Source organism: Benincasa hispida, chromosome 9, assembly GCF_009727055.1.
Source record: "Benincasa hispida cultivar B227 chromosome 9, ASM972705v1, whole genome shotgun sequence".
Taxonomy (NCBI): Eukaryota; Viridiplantae; Streptophyta; class Magnoliopsida; order Cucurbitales; family Cucurbitaceae; genus Benincasa; species Benincasa hispida.
The window spans coordinates 78,878,843-78,900,981 of NC_052357.1; the positions used below are offsets into that span (position 1 = coordinate 78,878,843).

Sequence of the window (22,139 nt, forward strand, 5' to 3'; positions counted from 1 at the left end):
GCATTCATATTCTAACTCTTTCCTTAAAATTAAAGTTTAAAATGTTGACGTAAGATGTTAGTCTTAACAAATGTATCATTATAGTCTTTTCATTACTTACACTACTAACATTTCATTGTTTCTCTGTTATATTTCAAAATTTATATACAATGTATCAAATGTTAGAATCCCTTAATATCGAAAAAAATATGGACATGTCTGCTAAAAGTTAATAACTCCCAAACCACACAACTCCAACTTTTTCCATAAACCTTCACCACACTTGGTTAATTCATAATATTTCTTTGCACTTTTTTAAAAATTAAGCGTTTGTTTGTTTTTAATTTTTTTTTTTAAAAAAAAGTATGGATTCCTAGTCTTGTTTGAAAAAAATGTAAGGATTTCCAATCTCATTCATTTATTAAAGTTGAATGATTATGAATGTATTTGGATTACATCTTCAAGTGTTTAACTGAAAAATAAGTCATTTTGAAATAAATTGAAATGTTTGGCAACCACTCAAAATAGTTTTTTAAATATATTTTAATCTATTTTTATTAAAAATATTTAAATAAGAATATAAATTTAATTAAAAACTTTTTTTTTTCTGAAGCCAATCCAAACCAACTATTATCTCAGGCATGATACTTGAACTAAGAAATATATAGGTAAAAGTCTTGCTTTATTTTGACTTCTTTCTCGTATAGAATTCATAACACTTATTTTCTTTTTTAAATAAATATTTTAATTTGACAAAGAAAAAAGTATTTCGTGCATACTATAGTACGTTGGCATGTTCCTACTTGGGCCTAATCAGAAATATATTCAATATATACAAATAAATGAGAGATATATTATATCATCAGCTAAATATATAACTAGTAACCACGATTATCTCTTCAAAATTTGAAAATAAAATGCAGATGTTAAGATTTCATAAATTAAAATTAAATAATTTTAAACTGAGAAAAAAATAGGGTTTTATTTCATATAAAACTTGAGTTAAATTAACTTGTTAAGGTATTATATATTTTACCTACAAGATAAATGAACAAAACCTGTAACCTCACATATTCTTTGAATAAAAATGAGAGTGAAAAATTAAACCAACAATCTCAAATGAACAAGTTGATGCTTTTCACCAACTTAAAAAAAACTAAACCAATCCAAAATTCAAAACACATATTCTCAATCAAAATGTACGATAATATTCGAATCTATCACCCCTATAAATATTTAAATTGAAAAACATTGAAATATTAATTGAATACTTACTTTTAGTACAACAAGTATAATATAGAAAATTGAACTTTCGATGTTTATGGACAAGATATTAATTCGTAAGCTATGCTCGTGATATTATTAAAAAAAATTGAATTTAGTTTTTTCAAATAGTAAATTTGTCTGTAAGCTAAAATTTAAATTTAATTACAAAATCAATTCTTCAATTTCAAGAATGGGTCTCTTTAGTTTCCAACTTTCATAATTACAGCTTTTAAATTTTTTAAAACCCACAAGTCTGATAGACATAAGTCGGGAGTCTAAATTAAAATTTTAATTTTTTTTAACTAATCAAAGATTTATTAGATACATAATTGAATCTTCAAGAAATTGAAAGTTTATATATCTATTAAATATTGTTACAAATTTAAGACTAAATAGACACAAACTTTAAAATTTAAGAACATACTTTGTAATTTAACCTAAAATTTAGAATAATGGTAATGTATAGCACTTTTAGAACTGATAATTAAATATATAACAATATTTTTTAAAGGATTATAAATATAACAAAATCTATTTGTTACGAAATTGACAATTAAAGAATACAAAAAGGAACGTAGAGATAAAGAAGATCAACACATAGATATACATGGTTCACTAACAGTATATTAGCTACGTCCACGGACAGAGAAAGAACAGTATTATTAGGGAAAATATTTTTAGAAAATCACATCAAACAGCGTAGAGAGTTTATATAGCACACTACTCTAAACCCTAGAGTCATAATCGTAAATAACTACAAATAAATAAATATGCTCAATACGAATTCTGAATAGGTTTTGGGGGCGTACTTGGTTGTTCGAAGCGCCAAACAAACAAATTCAAGACATTCCAACATTATTAATGATATAGCGCTTATCACTAATAGATTCTAAAATCTAGATCTAAAGTTTGTTGTATTTGCAAATTCTTTTGCATTGTGTACTAATATTTTGATGTGATCGCTATATTTACAATTGTTTTTAGAATTTAGGCTAAATTATAAAAAATGCCCCTGAACTTTTCATTTTATCTCAAAATTTTTTTTGAAGTTTCAAACGTTTCAAAAATACCTCGAAACTTCCAAAATGAGTTAAAAAATACCATTACCGCTAGTTTTGGATGGAAATCGTTAAATTTTTTTTAAAAAAATACTCACGAGCTTTAAAATTTTTTTTAAAATACCCTTAAACTTTAATTAAAAAAATTAAAAATATCCTTCATGTTATATGAACAAAAGTTATCAATACCGTTTTACCTCTCTATTTTTCATCTTTTTCTCTCCTCCCTTTTCATTACACTCTTACTCCCATTATTATTAACTATTTGACACTTGTTTATCTAAAATAAATAAATAAAATTGCACACATTCATTACACTATATGAACTATAATAAGAATAAATATAATAAATAAAGGACCAAATAATTTTAAGTCTTGCATATTTAACAAAATTGTACAATAGTAGTTGTGTGTGTTAATAGTCAAATAGTTATTTTATTTGACTATTTATCATTTTTGGTATTTTAAGAGGAAATTTTGATTTTGGAATTTTGTGAAATTTTGTAAGATTATGTGGGATTTTATATTAAATTTTGGTTTTTATTTTAGTTGTTGGGAACATTGATATAAGCTAAGAATTGAAAAATTAAGAGAAATATGAGAATGTCTATATTTAAAAGTAAGTATATCTATATAATTTGTTTTAAAATTAATTCTTTTTTAATTTATTTTTTAAAAAAATAAATTGATCACCATATTAATGTTACCCGCATCTTTTAAAATTTTAGAAGCATTTTTCTTAAAGTTGAGGGATATTTTTTATAATTTAACATAAAATTTAATATACTTAGGTGTACCGGTGCCAGAGGTCCATCAAGCTTCCCTTCCCATACGTAAGTCGGTCGATCAGTAGGAGTAGCCACGTGGCACGTGGGTCGGTTCGGGTATTTCGAAATTATGAGATCCTTTCCTGGTTGGTTGACACGTTGACTTGAACGCCCCGTTTCCGTGGGCGGAGGACTTATGATATTTTTATCAATTTACCAACGTGCCCCAAAGAAACAGCGTGGCCGAAAATAATATATCAAAACTATGGACCCCATGACAAAATTACTTAATTTTATAGGGAAATGGAGGAAAATCTTTTTGTGCCATTTGGCTGCAAATTGTAGAGAGGAAAATGAGGAGTTTCAGTTCGTGTGGAAGAATTAATAAAATAATAATAATGATAATAAGTCTTGGTTTTGCATTTATTGCAAAGAAAAGTGTAAAATAAATATTAAATGCGATTGCGTAGTTGGTAAAACAATCAGCGGTTTTGACTGGATCAAGTGGAGCATGCGGACATAATATGCTTAACGCCAACCAATTGAGCTTTTTATATTTTATTTAATAATACTTATAATGGAAAATCTTCCAGATAAATAGAATAAATTTCATGTTATTTAAATTATGTTAGAAAAATGACGTATATGACTTAAAATAAGAAGTCCAATGAAAAATTAGTACTTTTTCTAAAGTGGCCTTATATTTATATCATCATATAGGTAAAACTATCACTTTAATTCTAAATGTATTATTATTCTAAATGTATTATTATATTTTGGACTCATAGAATATTAAGTATCAAGTATCTGGTATCGAGTATCGAGTTTCTAGTATCTAATATCTAGATCAAGAAAACTTATGAATCGCGCACTCAGATTAGATAGGTTATAGAGTCGATTTATTCTTTTTACAGGATGCTGACATGAGTAGAAAGCCATATTTTCTTTTAAATTTGAACCTCTAAAAAGAAGTCATCCATACAAGAACCCCAAACAATGTTTATATCAATGGGCTTTATAAATTATTATAAATATAATTTATATTGTTATTAATTTGATAAAATACACCACTGTCTTTTATGTAAAGGGAACAAAGTAAAATAACCCACAAGTATATTCATTATTTTATATATATCTCCTAAGTTGAGACAAATTGTCCCCATCTATTTCTCCACTCGAATCAATTATGTTGATTTCGAGCTCAATCAGAAATTGAACCAAAGTTTTTTTTTTTTTTTTTTTAATCATTGCAAATGAATAATTGAACCAAAGTCCAATTAGGAGATCCTAATAATATGGTTTCTTCTTGATTTTGGAGAAGTAATAGCATGAACCAATAAGTCTCCGGACCCTATTGTTAAGAATAGTTAATTACTGATAGGACAATGCTTTGACCGATTGAACTACAATCCCAGGAAAATTAGGTGTACAGCTTAAACTTCTCAGAAGCAACCTTTCGCGCAGCAGCTCTGTTTAATTTTCTTATATACACTTTTTATGAAAAAAAAAAAGACAATGAAATGAGGTTGTTACGACTGTATGATGAAGAATGCAATTGAGATGAAGACATGATACTGTTATGATAGTCAACAAAGATGAAAAGAAGTCGATTCCTAGATGGAGAGATAAAGAATATAGAAAATTCAAATTGTCAAAGATGAAACATAAAGTAGACTAACTTTGTCATCTACTATTGTAGAGTTTTAAATTTAATATTTGAAAAAGAAAATATTTTTCGATTCTAAAATTAGTTTATGGTTAATTTATAATTATACCTATTTAAGGAGCACTATCGAGCATTTTAATAATTTTTCAAATTACACAATTTTTTAGTTTGTTTTATCCATTCATCATGTAAGGGGAACACAACCAATATATATAGAGATATTAAAATTGATCACAAATTATAGAAACACGACAATATAATTTTCCTCCAAAGTTTGAGGAAGAGAGGGTATTTTCGATTGGTATCTACCTCGACTTTGTAATGGAATTTCGACACATACATACAAAAGTTTTCAAAGTCAAACTTATTCCGTTGGTCTTTCAATAAATAAATAAAATAAAATAGAACTTTTTAAATTGAAGTGAAAGTGAGAAAACGAGAAAATATTGATTGAGGCTAAGAAAGACTCCTCTCTTTGAGGGCATGGAAAAAAAATCAAGGCAAAGAAGCGATTCGATGGGCATAGACTTTTCTATGGGTTGTCCACTAGGTAAAGCACACGTGTACATCAACGCTATCTTTTTATATTAAGAAATTTAGAATAATAATAAACTTTAAGACGTTAGAAAATAGTTTTCATCCCCTAAATTTTAGTAGAATAACCATTTGTAATAATTTAGTTTATCCACTTTTAATTTTGTAGTAATTTAATCTATGAATTTTGATAAATAGTAATTTATTCACTACAGTTTAAAATTCGTGACAATTTAAACTCTAGCATGAAAATATTTCCTCAAAATCAAGTGTCAAGTTTTATTAGGCATTGACTTTGTTTTTATAATTTATATAAAAAAAATATATTAAAATATTATTTTAATCCTATATGTTGAAAGTTGTTCAATTTTAGTATGTATATTTTCAATTGTCTAATTTTAGTCATTGTACTTAAAAAAAATCTTAAATTTAGTTCGTTATGCTAGTTTATTGCTTTTTTTTTTCCCTTTGTTATCTATCATAATTTTACTATAAATTTTAGAAACATATTCACATATTATATTTCCTGAATAAAAATTATTATTATTATATAAACAATTTTCGTAAAAATTAACTTCGAGATACTAAATTCAAGATTTATTAAAAGTACAGAGGCTAAAATGGAACAATTAAAATTATAAAGACTAAAATTAAATAAACTTCAAAGTATGAAGACCAGAATGATATTTTAATCTAAGAAGTATAATTCTCTATTAGTTTTATCGATCTGCGATATGTGTAACAAATTTCTTTAAATCTTAATAACATTTTTCACAATAAGAACTAAATCATTATACGTCATGAAGTAAGGGACTAAATTTTTGTTTATTACAAATTTAAAAGTAAAACGACTAAATTCTTACCACTAAGGTTTATGGATTAAATTCTTACGTTTATGAAAGTTAACGACGAAAAGGATAATTAGTTTATATAGGTATTTTTCACATTTTGTAAATCAACTGTTAGTAAAAAGGGTAACTTGTTGAATATGATAAAGCTACCTAAGAAATGTGCAATTAACTCTAACTTTGGAGACGTGTGCTTGAGGTGTAAGCATTCTAATGCTGTTCTAATGGTTTCATGCTTGCTTCTAAGTAATCACGTGTAATTCGATTAAGCAATCTAATCACAATTAATGAAAGGTCTAAGAGCTGATTAATTTTGATAACTAACTTCATTTACTTATCCTTTTTAGACTTAATTACCGACTTAGTCAGATTTCTGTCCATCATTTAAACCATTAAAATCAATAAGAGAAGTGCAAATTTGATGGGGAGAAAATCCATCATTATAATCGATAAGAGATTAAATTATAAGTTTAGTCTCTAAGATATTTTATTAATTGTGATTAGATTTGGAGTCCTTAAACCATGTTCCTTTTAGTTACTTCAGAGCTAGATAAATCTGGTCCTTAACTTTTAAAAATTTATTGACTATGGAAAATTTTAATAGAAGTTTAATAGATAGATTGGATGCTTTAAACTCAAAATGTTTAGGTGAAGAAATGTGTATAATTGTTATATCTTGTTGAACAATATGGAATGATATAAATAATTTTAGAGTTGGCAAGCCAATTCCGAATCATACTTTGAGGAGTAGGTAGATTTTGAATTATTTTGAGGAATTTCAATCAAAACAAGATGCTAGATCGATATTTTCTCCCTTTCAAGTGCTTCCATCTTCCTATCATAAGAAATGGTGGTCTTGTCCCCTTCGACTCTCTGTCAAATTAAACACCGATGCATCTTGATCAAATAGTTCTTATACTATCGGTCTCAGTGCAATTCTGAGAGATTCAAATGACTTTTTAATTGCAGCAGAATCTTACGCTATCAATATTGCACTTGAAGCTCTCCTTTAAGAGATTTTTGCAATTCGTGGAGGAATCTATTTTGCCTTGTCGTTCCCAATCTCTAATTTGATTGTAGAATTTGATATTCTTCAAGCAATAAATCTCCTATATGGAAAGTCTTCCATAGTGAAAGAAGATTTTTGCTAGATTGAAGATATTAAAGATATGATGGAACAATTTGAATACCATTTGTTTGTCTTGTGCTCACGATTGTGTAATACTGTGGCTGATAACCTAGCAAAATTAGCAAGAAATGTTGATTGTAGAATTACTTGGTTGCCCCCATTCCTTGATGGGTTATATAATCAGATTAATTTAGATAATTGTAATGATTTAGCCCACGTGGCATTTTAATAATTTAATTAGGCTTTTCCAGTTTTAAAAACGACGTAGTAGGATCTTAAATATTCAAACTTGCATAGAATAGATTCTTGAGTTTTTGAATTTGGTTTCTAATAGGTCATTGGTTTATTTGATCTACTAGGTTCAGACATAAATTTAATTTTATATCTAATAAATAAATAAATTTTTAATTTTTTAAAAAAATATAACAAAGATCAAATAGACATGAAATTGAAAATTCATAATCTATTAAATACTTCTAAAATTTATGAGTTAAATAGACTCAAATCGAAGTAAAAGATTTGTTCAATATTTTAAACTAATTAGACTAAACTTGTAAATAATTTAATATTTAAATAAGTATTAATAATTTATAAAATTAGAAAGCATTTTGAGTGGAAATGAGAATTTTTACTAACTAATATAATAAAACAACACACCTTTAAAAGTGTCATCATTTAGAACTTTATAAAAATGGTTTAACTCTATACTTTTCCCCTAACAAAATATTACGTAAACTTGTAATATACGCGGAGTTAAAAGTAATAAAAAGACATCTATTCAAATCATAAAATTATTTATAGAGTGATAGAAATCAATTGAACCACGTTTCTCTTAAATAATTACTTATTCTCATTGAGCTTATGCCAACAACCAAAAACAGGAAGTGAAACCAAAAGCTTTTGTTATTTCACTCCAAACCGCTCTAAGTCATTGTTATTTTTTAAAACAAATAAAATATTTGTAAGAAACACTTTTTAGAAAGAAAAAAACTAAGAATATTATAAAACGCTTATGTAAAGTCAAGAATAATATTACAAAATTTGAAAGAATAATATATTTTAAGAATAAAAGGAAAAGGTAGAGGGTACTTTATATATATATAAATATAATTTGAACTAAATTGATATACATTTTAGCATATAAAAATAAAGGGGACTTTTGGGACAATGAATTAATTATTATAGTCCTAAATTATTTAATTAGGTCATGATAGTTTGTGTTTGAGTATAATAATATGTGTCTGAGGTGTAAACTATTTTAGTTTGAGAAGAAAATAGTAAACATTGTAGCAAATAATAAAAAAATGATGAATGTAAAATAGTAAAAGCTATAGTGAATAGTAAATACTGTAACAAATTGGGATTTTGAAATAATGTTGATCATAGCTAATTAGACGTTTTGAAATAATTTTTAGGTGGTTATTATAATTTGATGATAACCCTTATCCCAAACGTCTCAAATATTTTTAAATACAAAACTATTTGAAAGTTTACAAATATAATAATTCAGATGAAACCCGAATTATTGGTATGTATAAAACACAATATAAAATTTCACTAGTTATATCAAAAAATAAAACGAAAAAGACGTGACAATTTCTAAAATACATATTAAATTGATGCTATCCAGTGGAAAATAGCTTGGCAATATAGATTAGCAGCTTATGTCTCTGTGACTAGTTTATATTATAAATTTCCATATTTTATAAATAAAGATATAAATGTAACAGTATCATAGCGTGACTTACATATACATTCTCTACCCTAAATTTTAAGGTTGTGTTTATTTAGGCTTGTTTGTTAATAATTTCATTTTTTTTTTTTTTGAAATCAAGTCTATTTCATCCATATTTCTTATAATAATTTGTATATTTCTTAAGTACAATGGTTGAATTTTTAGTCAAATTCAAAAAATAAAGCCAATTTTTGGAAAACTATTTTTTTAATTTTCAAAATTTGGCTGGATTTTTTGAACTATTGGTGAAAAGTAGATAGAAGGCATTTGGAGGTGAAAATAGCATCCATAGACTTAATTTTTAAAAAACAAAATAACTACCAAACAATATCTTAATCTTTTGTCTTTAAATCACATGACTATTAAGTTTCTAAAAATTTATAATTATGTAACGAATTTATAAATTTTTAATCTTGTGTTTAATTAATTTATAACATATTAAAAAAGTTTAAAGATTAACTAACCTATTAAATAACAAAATTTCAATTTATTTAATAGGTATGTAAATTGTTTTAATAAGGTTAAATAAGTAAAATACTTATTTAAGATAAAATTGTAAATTTAGAGGTTATTAGAGACAAAATTGAAAAGGAGATAAACTTTATGGTCTAGAGTTGAAATTTAACCAAAAGTTAAGATAAATTCCATACATATATCACATGACCGCACGGAAGCAACACAAAAAAAAAAAAAAAAAAAAAAAAAAAAAAAAAAAAAGGACAACTTTAAACTTAAAAAAGAAAAAAGAAAATAAAAAATAAATAAAAAAGAGAATAAATTTGAAGTTAATGGAAAATGTAGGGATGTGGTTGAGGCTCACGAAAAGAGTGGTGTACCGTTGTTGCATGTGTGCCACGTCTGTGGTGTGGGCCCGAGAAATCCGGCCATTCAAACCGCTCTTCGAAATCTCTCACGGTGGCATTGACTCAGTCCTACCGTAAGCTCACCTCTTCCTACGGCGACGCGTAAATCTATGACCCCTTCCCTCCTTTTCAGTGCTACCAAAGAACAAAACTCCTTTTATTATTTTTTTCATTAAATTTTTATTAGTACTATTTTTTTTTCCTCTTCTCTTCTCTTCTTTTCATTTTTTGTTTTCAAATTCAAACCACACGTTTTTTACCGCTAAAATATTAGTAAATTCACTTATATTCGTTTTGACATAAATAACAACCAAGAAAATATCAATTTTGATCCTAAATTATATCGATTTAGATTTTAAATTTTTAATTTTATAAATTTGACCTTAGTTTATTGTAATTTTAATCATTGATTCAATTTTAACTAATTTACCTATTAATTTTAACAAATAAAAAAGTATAATTTTTCATAAATTTATCAAATTAAACAACTGAACTAAATAATATTTTCAAAATTCATAAATATTTATTTTTTTTAAAAAAAGTAGTTTAAATGTTGTTTTTACTTTTTTTTTTTTTTAATTTGATTTCAGTTCATTAAATGCATAAGATAATTTTTTTTAATATACGTGGAGTGAGAACTTAATGTTGAACTACTTTTAAAAAAATTTAAGATTAAAATTGCAACATTAGTTTAAATTTATAATTAAAATCGATTGGAATTGAAGATTTAAATTTAAAATTGATACAACCTCACAAAATTGGTTTAAAATCGATTTTTTTCCTTTTAAAAAATATCCTTTCTTATTTATCCTGATATTCAAATTTATTTTCCAAAAAAAAAAAATAATAAATTAATTTTAATTAATTATTTCCCCTTAGTTGCCTAACAAACCAAAGACCCAAAAATTGCAACAGAATCCTCCCCTGTTTTTCCCATTCCTTGTCGACTCGTCGTTTTCTCCTTTAAACGCTCCTTAAGCTGTCCCCCCCTTTTCCTTTTCCTTTTTCCTTTCATTTCCATTTCCCCTTCTATTCTTCCTTCCTTCTTCTTCTCCTTCTTCTTCTTCGTCTTCCACCAGGTACTCTCTCGTTCTAGAATCTCATCTCTCGAAGACTTCTTCTATTTATCTTCACTTTTGTTGGTCTTACTTTTTGATTCATTCGCCATATGGTTGTAATTATTGCTCCAATTATCATAATCGCTATCTGAAATTTTCGCCGATTTTTTTCGGTTTCACTTGGCGTAGCTTGTTCTTGGAAATAATAAGATCTGTGTTATTGCATCATTTTTGCGGCTTCTCTCTCTTTATTGTATAGTCTGAAATCGGAGATTTGTGGTTGTGGATATAATTGCAGGTTCCCGTCAACTTGGGCAGTTGAGCACCTCCACGGGCATGCGAGGAACGGCTTATTCCTTCCACTTCTGTAACCATAGCTACTAGATATTGTTTGTTAGTTTTCTTTTTCCTTTCTTCCATTTTGACCGAAGAGATTGGAGCTGGGCATTTTCAGAGCCTACACGATATGGGCTATCTGAATTCAGTCTTATCTTGCTCGAGCCAGATTCATGCTGCCGAGGAGGCACCTGTAAGCGGCGGAGGATTAAGGTAGATTCGTTGTTTCATGTTCGTAAATCTGTCTGGTGGATTCATAGATGGTTAGATTGATTAATATATTATTCTGTGGATTTGTGGTTTTGTTTCAATTTCGATGTTGAAAGAACAGAATCTTTTTAAAGTTTGGCCGTGCTTTCTGAGTAATATTATTCCTTATTGTGTGATCGATTGGGTTTGTAATTTATCGATGTTTATTTAAAGTGCCTTTAATTTGAGATTCCTTGATGATTATCTTCGTCTCTGAAACTTATGCGTAGTCCCTTCGTCAATTCAAGTATGCGATTGACTGGCAAGGATAATGTTGATTTGAAGTACCCCTGGCTCCGGTTGAAGGAATAAATCTCAATTTCAGGACGGTGGAGGTTGAAGTTTTTTCTGATGGTTTTATTGTTCATAACGAAGTTGATTGTGCTGATAGATGGTTTTGCTTGTAGGGCGTTATTGGATTGTTGCTTTTCTCTACATATCTAAGAATTTGATTGTTTCTTCTTTCTGATTAATTTTCATTATGAGCTGTTAGAAGTATACTGAAAATATCTTTTTACTTGATGCAGTCAGAATGGAAAGTTCAGCTACGGATATGCTAGCTCTCCAGGGAAGAGATCTTCGATGGAAGATTTTTATGAGACACGAATTGATGGTGTGGAAGGAGAAATAGTTGGTCTATTTGGTGTTTTCGATGGTACGGCAAATTTCTGCTCGCTCATCAATGTTTATATCTAATATGTATTGCAGCTTCGGTGGTTTCTGGTGATATACAGCTATGTCGTGATGTGTATTAAATCTATCACTTGAGGCTGCTCTTATATCTGGTAATTTCAAGGAAAAACTCTAAATTTTGCCCTTTTGTGGTCTCAGGTCATGGTGGAGCACGAGCTGCGGAGTATGTTAAGCACAATCTTTTTAGTAATTTGATCAGCCATCCAAAGTTCATTTCAGATACCAAATCCGCTATAGGTATGCGCCTTATTTTTCTCTTACTTTAATCCTAAGCTTCTTTCATTTGCTTGCCTAATCAAATGTTTGTTTTATCTCTAATCAAATGACTTCTTGCGCAGCTGATGCATACAACCACACAGACACAGAATTTCTGAAGTCGGAAAATAACCAAAACAGAGATGCTGGATCAACTGCTTCCACTGCCATCCTAGTTGGGGACCGCTTACTTGTTGCAAATGTGGGCGATTCTAGAGCAGTTATTTGCCGGGGTGGCACTGGTGAGAATTTCCATTCATTTCCATGTTTTCCTGAGGGTTTCCTGACCCTCTCCTCTTTTAAAGTTCGGTTGATCATAGTTTGTAAACTAGTTGGTGCAAATTTTATGACTCAATGTTCCTTTTTAATTCATATTTTGGTAGACCTGTTCAGTTATTGGAATTTTCTCTTTTAAGCAATGTGATCCAATTTTTTATTCTTTAAAACGTTGGAATGAATTTGGCATAGGTGTTATAAGTTAAAGAAAAGAATTATTGCGTTGCAGTTTTAGTATAGATGCAATACCAGATCTGATTGCTTCAATGATACGTTTACATGCGGATTAGAGGCTATCCTTATTCTTTCCGAGTAATAATGGGAACATTGAACATGTTTGAACTTTGAAGGAGGAAAGTCCCTTGATCATTCTCCCTGCCTCACTCTCTGGCAATGGAAGCAAACACTCTTCTCTTCCATGGGAGTGTTCTTAAAGTTGATAAAAACAAATTGTTGTTTTTAATATATCAAAGATAGGTCCCCTTCCTGCCGTCTTCATTACCTTAACCAATAATACAGTTGATAATACATTGCTGACGTGTTTCTGCAACTTCCTCCCTTTTTCTTTTCTGTTGCAATTTTTGGATTAGTATACGATAATTTTTTAACTTTCCATGTATATAGAAATTGAAGTAGACTATTTTACATATATGGTACTATCATATGACACTTCTTATCTCAATCCCGGTCTAGGTTTTGTTGAACTCGAACAATTAAATGCTTGTAACTCTTTTAATCTTTTCCCTCAGTTTTAATTATTTGATCCTAATATCATTTATTTTGTATAGCCATTGCTGTCTCTCGAGATCATAAGCCTGACCAAACTGATGAGCGACGACGGATTGAGGATGCAGGAGGATTTGTGATGTGGGCTGGTGAGGTTATCTTATCCTCTAGCATAACTTTTAAATAACGACACTCATCACATTATAATCATTAGAAGCTCAATAAACAGGAACTTGGAGAGTTGGAGGTGTTCTTGCTGTTTCACGTGCATTTGGTGATAGGTTGTTAAAGCAATATGTTGTTGCTGACCCTGAAATTCAGGTACATTTCAAGTTGTCCTAATTCCTCAATATGTAGAGTAAATTGGTTTGACTATTCATAAAGTGACTGTTGCTTAATTACATTATATGATGAAAAGAAAGAAATTGATATCGGGCAATTACTGCAGTAGCTGTGCCGACATTGCAATTTTGAATTAGTTGGTTTTTTATTGACCCAGAGAATATACACCAAAACTAAGTTGTATTACATGCATCATGTACGACGTGCATGTTCATGGATGGGGGGGTGCATGGACATGGGGTACATCCGCATCTTACGTGAGAACTGTATCTTGTTTAATGAAAATGCAGTTCTATTCTGTTGTTTTAGATGGAACTTTTTTCTTCAGGTATATATATACAAATATAACGGAGGACATTAACAATCCTACACAATATTCCAAACAAAACATTTGGGTTGTACTTAAAATTTGCTTTAGTTTATTTAGAGCAGAGTTCGCTCAGTTATGACCCCTTTCACATTACATTTTCTTTCACGTCCATTTCTGTAGTTTGAGAAAAACAGATACGCTGAGATATAGAAGAAGACTAAATATTAATCTTCCATACAAATATGGCACTGATGGGAGGCTCAAATTTTTAAATGATAAAAACTTGTGCAATTTCTGAGGTCTTGTTTGAAAGAGTCCAATTGTTGTTCCTGGTTGATTCGGACTCCAAATCTTTTTTCCGACTTGCAACTTGTATTGGTATTTTATAAATCTTCTATTGTGGGAAGGTGGTCGTATCTCTAAATCTAATATTCTGATTCATTAGGGTCCCGAGTCTAAATTGTTTATATTCCATGAATTGACTTACAGGAGGAAAAGATTGATAGCTCTCTCGAGTTTCTTATACTTGCCAGTGATGGACTGTGGGATGTCGTCTCTAATGAGGTTTGCTAGTCCATTCATTTCATCCAGAGTCAATTTACAACTCTCATTTTTTACGTCAAATTGCAAGTGTTAGAGAACATCCACGATTCCTTGTGGTCTGGATGGTCGGAGCCTCATATTGAACCGTGAAGTTGACCAAATGTTCTATTCATTCCTCCTTCAGGAAGCTGTTGCTATGACTAAACCAATTCAGGACCCCGAAGAGGCGGCGAAGAGGTTGATGCAAGAAGCATATCAGAGAGGCAGTGCAGATAACATTACTTGCGTCGTCGTTCGTTTCTTGGCAAATCAAGGAAGTCCCTCTCGTGGAACATCTGGGTAAGACAAACTGTTTTTCCTAGCTTTTCGCCCTCTGGTTCTGACTCGTCCAAAAGTCTCGACTGAACTGCAGTAACATTCGGTGGTTCATAGTCATAGGAAATTCCAGTAACATTGATGATTGTACTTATAAAAAAAAAAAAGAAATAGTAGACATAACGAGAAGTTGTCAGGTTGGTTTTTTGTGCAATACGGTGTCTGAGTTGCTGCCTACATAGTCTTTAGCTTCCTGCCTGGAGGTTGTAGAAATGTGCATTGGTTTAATTTGTAAAGAGTCTTTAATGGAATTGTTATTGTTTGTGTTGTCTTCAACCCTTCCTAAGGTGATTGGCTTTTTCTCCTTTTGGTTAGGTGTGATTTTTTTCCTTTTTTTCCCCTTCTAATAGTATAACCTGGGAATACAGTGTATCAACTTCTTCTGGTTGAGGGAATTTTATCCCACGAATTTTAAGGAAGGTACTGATATCTTTACTCGTTGAGTTGAGTTTGCTTTGTACAAGTTATTATCTTTATTAGTATGGTTGCTGTTATTATTGTTATGTTTTTCTTTACAACTTTGGTTGGTCACCTAGAAGAATATAATTGGACTTCAAGTTTTTAAGAATATGTGCATATGGTCCATATTGTTATAGATTGAACATTTTAGTTTCGAATTTTTAAGAATAGGGTTAAAGGATGCCGAGTTCCCTTGCGTCGACTTGGACTTGGACTAAAACTGGATGGCCCTCTCCATAATGTTGTGACAAACCCCATAGGCACCTTGCAAGCTCCCTTAAAGGGTCGATATGGCCTAACAAGGCAGCGCTAGCAGAAAGGACCACACCGTTTAAATCCTTATCGTTCTTTGAGCCACCGCTGCTGTTGAACTGTCTGACAGCGAGTGAGTATAGTGTTTTGCCGCCTTTGCTTCTTGGCGCGTGGGAGCCAATCACCGCCTTTGCTTCTTGACGCATGGGAGCCAATCGCCGCCTTTGCCATTGAAGTTCTAGACAGTAAAATAAAACATAAAAAGGGGAAGGAAAAAAAAGAACCATTCAAAGACTCAAAACAGAAAAGCGGGGAAATTTTCAATTCCCTTTTAATCCTATTACCATGCCAAGAATGTAACTTTCAGTTCCCTTTTAATCAACGTTGCCGGCGTCAATGCACTGTTCGAGGAACCGGCGGGCAGATTCCAACCAATTTTTGGCAAAGAGAAGAGAAGTAATAAGAATAAGATGGAGAGGGTGGAGAGAGAACAAAATAGAAGATGGGGATCATAAAAACTAAAAAAATTTCTTTCCTAACTCATCTAGTCACATCATCCATTTAGACAGTTTTTGATAGTTATATTAGTAGATAGATTTTTTAACTTATTATTGAATAATCGAGGACTAAAATAGTCATTTTAAAATATTAGAAATCAAATGGACACATTCTTAGAAACTGAGGGACCAAAAAGACTTAAAATTTTCATATATGCTGTGACAAAATTGTTATGATCGTTACATTTGAGGGTTTTTTTTTTTTTTTTTTTCTGTCCAATTTAGTTCATGTTTTGTGAACATTTTCAATTGGATCTTCATTGGTGAATTTTTAAATTGGTTGATAAAAAACTTAGTGAAAATGGTGATTGAAAAATAAAATTAAAAAAAGAAAAAAAGAAAAAAAGACATCCATTTTGGTTTGGAATTTAAATGGAAATAAAACTCTTCATTCATAATTTATAAACTTACACCTGAGAATTGAGATGATATTCAATGAGTTGATAGAAATGAGATGATGTTGAGTGGGTTTATAGAAATTCATTTTAGAGAAAAAAGAAAAAAAAAAGTTTTGTCCACCAAAGAGATTAGTGAGAAGAAGGAAATTGTTTATAAATGGATGATAAGTAAGAAAAGAAAAGTACTTTTGACAAGGAAGCGAGAAGGAATCAGATGTACAATACGGGGAGATGGTTAAAAACAAAAGCATTTTGTTTGAAAGTGCTTTTACAAAATATACAAAATTCCGATTTCGATTTCAAAATTTTAATTCTACGAATATATCCATAAATAGATAGATATATAAATAAAACATGGATATTGATGTAAATAAAAAGTTAATAAAATTTATCTAACTCAATAGTTAAGTTGTTTTTACATTCAAGCTAAGTTATAGATTTTATTATGAATGCAAATCTCCATATTGAACGTAATAGATACACAATTTTATGTTTTATGCAAACTTATCAAATATATCAATTAATTTTATTATCAATTATATCGTCCAAAAACATTTTAATATATAGATATTAGCAAAAGAGAAAGACATTAGTTTGAGATAAAATATTCTCTAGAAGGAGAGGTTTGCAAGGGAAAAAAAGTATTTTCGAAAAGAAGGTTGAGAAGGGATCATAAATCAATTTATTTTAGAAATTGTTAAATTGATTGTTCCAAAGATTTTTCTACGATATTTCAGATAGATATTTAATATTATTGTGTGTTTCACATAAATTCAGTTTTTAAAATCTAATATATTATTGAATTTTTTAATATCCTACGAATGTGAGACTTTTATGTCTGGCAAATGACTAGTAAAAATATAACTTAACTAATTAATGAATCAATATCAATTACACATTATTATTAATTTTAATTGATTATTATATATAAATATATTAATTAGATTCAATAAACTTATACTAATATCTTTACCATTAATACTTATGTTATCTTAACTATTTAATATAAATTATTATTAGGATGATTATCAATATTCGAATTAATTTATAATAATTGAATTTTTTTTTAGTAATTATTTTAAATTAATTAATTACGTTTAATAAAGATTTAAAATAAAAGTATTCATATATTTTTATTTTTATTAATTAAATAATGCTGAATTTATTTAATGACCACAATAATTATCTCTATTTAGCGTAACAAGAATGAATTTCTTGATTGTGGTGCCCCTTCTTTCCATGGTTCCTTCCTTCATTTGTCTGTGCTCCATCTCTACCAATGATGAAATCAAAATGAGGTTTGTTAAGGAATTATTTAATTTTACTTTCTATATACAAAATTGGTAAATTAAACACATATATTTAACGACATTAATTATCATGCATATCCTAACACTAACCTCAATTATCAAAGATATTTAAAATCCAATCATTCAAATCTAATATATTTAATATGTATATGCGTGAAACAATGTCTGCAGTCTAAATGGATGGTAAAGATATAAATAATTTTTAGATTTTTCTTTTTGATTTCAAATCATTTTCAAATCTGTATTTGTAAAAAGTAAGCTCATGTGAGATTTTCTTTTTTCTTTTCCCTTTTCGTGAAAGATACATTTTAGCCTCTAGGTTTTTAATCTACTTTTTATTTAGTTCTTAAGTTTTGATTTTGCATTTTAATCTTTAAGTTTCAAAATATTGTAATTTTATCATTTCGTGCTAGGTTTTATAATTTACACTTTTAACTTTAATTTTTCATGAATGAAGTGGACTTTAGAATTAATTTTAGTAGCGATGTTAGTGAAATTTAAACCATACTTTTTTAAATAACCATTTGGTTTTTTGTTTTTGAAGATTAAAATCTTATAATCATTACTTTCACAGATTCATTGTTAAATTCATTTTTTTAGAATTTGATTAAAAATTCAAGTGTTTTTAAAAATCATGATATAAAATTTAGAGAAAAAAAAAAAGCAAAAATTTCAAAACCTTAACACTAAAAGCAAAACCATTAACATAAAGTCGAAATGATTATCAAATGAATCTAAAAAATTAGAAAGAAAGGAGAACTCAGAAGGAGAAAAATGCAATGTCTCGACAAGGCAGATTTGCCCTTACGCACGACGAGCGAACCGAAAGCATTTTTTTCATCACCGTCCTCCACTTCTTGTTCAGTAATATTTTCAAAAGGAAAAATGTCACATATTAAAAAAAGTCAAACTATCTATAAATAGTAAAAAAATACGAATATATTAATGAGCTTTTATCAACATCTATTAATGATGGACTTCTATCAACTTCTATAAAAGAATACTAAAATTCTGTATAAATAGTTTATTTTCAAATTTTCAAAATTTATATAAAGAATTAAAAAAAAAAAAGAATAAGAAGTAGGGGAAGAAAGAGGGAAAAAAAACATCTCCTCAGAAAATAGAGAGAGAGGTAAGATGGTTGATGGGTTGAGGGCCTGAGGCCAATGGAAGAAGCTCTTAGGCTTTTAAAGCTGCAAAAGTTGATAATTATTTAATATTTAAATTAAAAAAATGATGTAATAAACTTCATTTTAGTGGGTAGATAGGGGATTTATTAATTTAATTTTCTTCAACGTGCTGGCCAAGGCATATTGTTTAATTGGATAAAATCTGAAGTCGTCTGACAACCGATTGGGATGAGCTGGTCATTGTCTTTCAACAATATAAATAAATACAATAAATATATAATAATAATAATAATAGTAATTATTTTATTTTAAAAGTATAAAAGGACAGAAAGGAATCCACTTTGGGTGGAAATGAAAATATTGAAAGATCTCGTTCATATTTGGTAGGTGGCCTTACTTTCGTTATCGGATCGACCCGACCCGTCCCGACTTAATCCTAAAAAGACTCGGTTGGGTCGACCCAACTTTTAATACTTAAGTTTGGTTATTGGTCCAATCTTTGAGTTTGGTTCATTAGATCAAAATTTGGGCGAGTCTGGATTGTAATTGGGTCAGCCCATTGAACACTAGTTATTTAACAATTTTTCATATAGAGGTAAATAATTTCTTTAGATCATCAATTTTCAAAAATCTCTTTTCTTTTGTAATTTTCGTAGACAGATTTACTTTAAAAAAAAAAAAAAAAAATTCGTGCATAATTTTTTGGTATAATAATTATTTTTTTTTATTTTCGTTTTTTCTCATTGAATTAATGATGGAAAGAGAAACTGCATTTACGACGGAGAGAAAAAAGCAATTTAATATGATTTTTAACGTTTTTCAAATGGAGAAGAAAAAAATTTGAATTTTTTTTCCTTTATTTAATTTAATTGGAGAGAGAAAATGCATTAATGATTTTTTATTTTCTGTTTTCGTTGGTTCTGTATTTTTTTTTTTTTTTTGGATTCATGGTCATTTAAAAATATACCTCAGAACATTTTGTTAAGTATTGAAAATATTCTAACAAATTATATGAAATATACTCCAGTATATTAAAATTAGAGATTGATTCAGTTCTTAACATAAATCACCCATTTTGTTTTCTATGTTGATATTTTATATTATGTGATTGATTTCAATGTTTGTTTCACTTGAACATAGAATTTAAATATTATCTGCATTATTAAATATTTGGATGACATTAAAACAAATAATGAACCTATACTGGTAGATATATTTATATCGTCACTCCAAATATTCATGGTTTATTTTAAATATTACCTATGAATTCCTCAATACTTTTGATATTATGTAATAAATATCTTATTATGTTTTTATAATTGGTTGTATATATCCCAAGTATTCCATGGATATATACTACAGCACTTATCCTACATATAGGTATCGATATTTTTCATGTTGCTTTGTTGCTTGTTCGTGTGATATGTCTCTATTTCGAGATACATCATTATTAACATTGTTGCAAATATTCAAACCAATGTATAAATATACTAATAAATATGTAAACATTATAATTTACCAACGTTTTTTTAAATATACTAGAAAATGATTTTTTTTATTATATATATATACCATTAGTTTATAATTCATGGTTATTTTTAAAATATATGTAGAACATTTTGCCTTTAGATCTTTTGTAAAAATTGTAAACAATATATGAAATTCATACCAGTAAGATTGGAAACAAATATTATATAAATCACAAAATGAACGTTAAGTTCAATATATATAATTAGATGTAAATCATAATAGAGAAAGTCTCATAAAAAACGAAGATATAATATCACAGCTATATTGAAAAACACCTTATATATCGGAAAGGAATATATATATATATATATATATATATATAAACCACACTATATATTGAAAACGAAAAATCACCATATGACAGTATATATATATATAAAACCCCACATGACAGTATATATCATAGTATATATTACAAAAGTTTGAGTCAACTGGTTCGAACAGGTGAACCGGGTCTTGAATCGCTCACCTTGAAGCCTCGTCACTTGATCGTGTAACAAATCCTCTGATCGTCGAGCAAGAGCGACGAGTGTAAATGATCGTGTAGCAACGATCGCGTAGCTTAGGACTATGCGATGAGCATGAAAGACCATGCCATCAAGCAGCGCGCTTCAAGTAATGCATGGCATGCGATCGTGAAGCTAACGACTATGCAATGAGCATGATAGTCTACATGATCGAGTAACAAGCGTTGAGTATCATATACTATGCGATCGTGTAGCTAATGACTATGCGATGAGCATGATAGCCTACACGATCGTTTAGCTCGCATGCCTTGCGTCAAGTATTGATGCATTGTAAATGGTGATACGATTATGATATGAATTTGCGGTGATGTGTTATGCATTGCACATGCAAGTTTTCCTAATAAGACTCAAGTATAAGCCTCACTAGGTTTCCTGGTAAGTCCAGGGTCGAACACAGGCACTACTGAGTAAATATGCGACAACTAATTTTGATTCTCTTACGGTAGTGAAAGCAAATAAGTTGGATGGTGTTTTAATTAAGTATATTTCCTATGCGACGAAATTCGAATAAAGAGTTGATGAAATCGAGAATTACAATGAGTATGCGATGAAAGGGTTAAGAAGGGGTTTAGCTAACACTTCCTAAGATTGCGTACAAGTTATGCGATCATGCTACACATAAACAACAGCATGTCATCTCTCAATGAAAATGCCATAATTCCTATTTCTAGGATGTATGCTATGTATACGAAAATGTCATAGGACTTATGTCTAAGCATCTATTCTTGTCTATGCGATGATGAATGATGCACATGTACACAAGGTGACCGCATACTATCATATCCTATTTCTAGGGTACATGCGATGTGTAATAGCAAATAGAACTCATGTCTAAGTTTCTATATCTTGCTTATGCGGTTCTAATCTGACTCTCTCAAGCTTAGATTTTAATCTGACTCTCTTAAGTCTAGATTCTTTCTTTAGATTACTCTCTCAAGTATCTCTAAAGGGTGAATGACGCATACATA

General features: G+C 29.1%; 1 protein-coding gene and 1 long non-coding RNA gene across 3 annotated transcripts; one reads left to right on the top strand and one right to left on the bottom strand.

Annotated features, from left to right (window-relative positions):
* The first annotated feature begins 10,764 nt into the window (after window positions 1-10,764).
* LOC120086384 (probable protein phosphatase 2C 59) lies at window positions 10,765-15,313 on the top strand. 2 transcript variants are annotated; one of them, XM_039043004.1, is made up of 9 exons: window positions 10,765-10,924; window positions 11,202-11,452; window positions 12,016-12,143; window positions 12,320-12,418; window positions 12,520-12,678; window positions 13,501-13,587; window positions 13,668-13,759; window positions 14,580-14,654; window positions 14,818-15,313. In XM_039043004.1, exons 2-9 carry the CDS (start codon window positions 11,370-11,372, stop codon window positions 14,974-14,976), a joined length of 882 nt encoding a protein of 293 aa, XP_038898932.1. In that variant the 5' UTR covers window positions 10,765-10,924; window positions 11,202-11,369; the 3' UTR covers window positions 14,977-15,313. The 2 variants fall into 2 exon arrangements, with proteins under 2 accessions (XP_038898932.1, XP_038898933.1); XM_039043005.1 differs by lacking the exon at window positions 10,765-10,924 and having other exon boundaries at window positions 10,931-11,452.
* On the bottom strand, window positions 15,151-16,884 carry LOC120086385. The gene is made up of 2 exons (XR_005484193.1): window positions 16,064-16,884; window positions 15,151-15,957 (listed from the first exon to the last, which is right to left on the bottom strand). It is a non-coding gene; the product is annotated as an uncharacterized LOC120086385 (long non-coding RNA).
* Between the last annotated feature and the right edge of the window lie 5,255 nt (window positions 16,885-22,139).

Coding starts and splice junctions, on each gene's coding strand:
- LOC120086384 (XM_039043004.1), top strand. CDS start 11,370: ATGGGCTATCTGAATTCAGTCTTATCTTGCTCGAGCCAGATTCATGCT. Junction 12,144..12,319: donor TCTATTTGGTGTTTTCGATG/GTACGGCAAATT, acceptor TTGTGGTCTCAG/GTCATGGTGGAGCACGAGCT. Junction 13,588..13,667: donor AGGATTTGTGATGTGGGCTG/GTGAGGTTATCT, acceptor CTCAATAAACAG/GAACTTGGAGAGTTGGAGGT.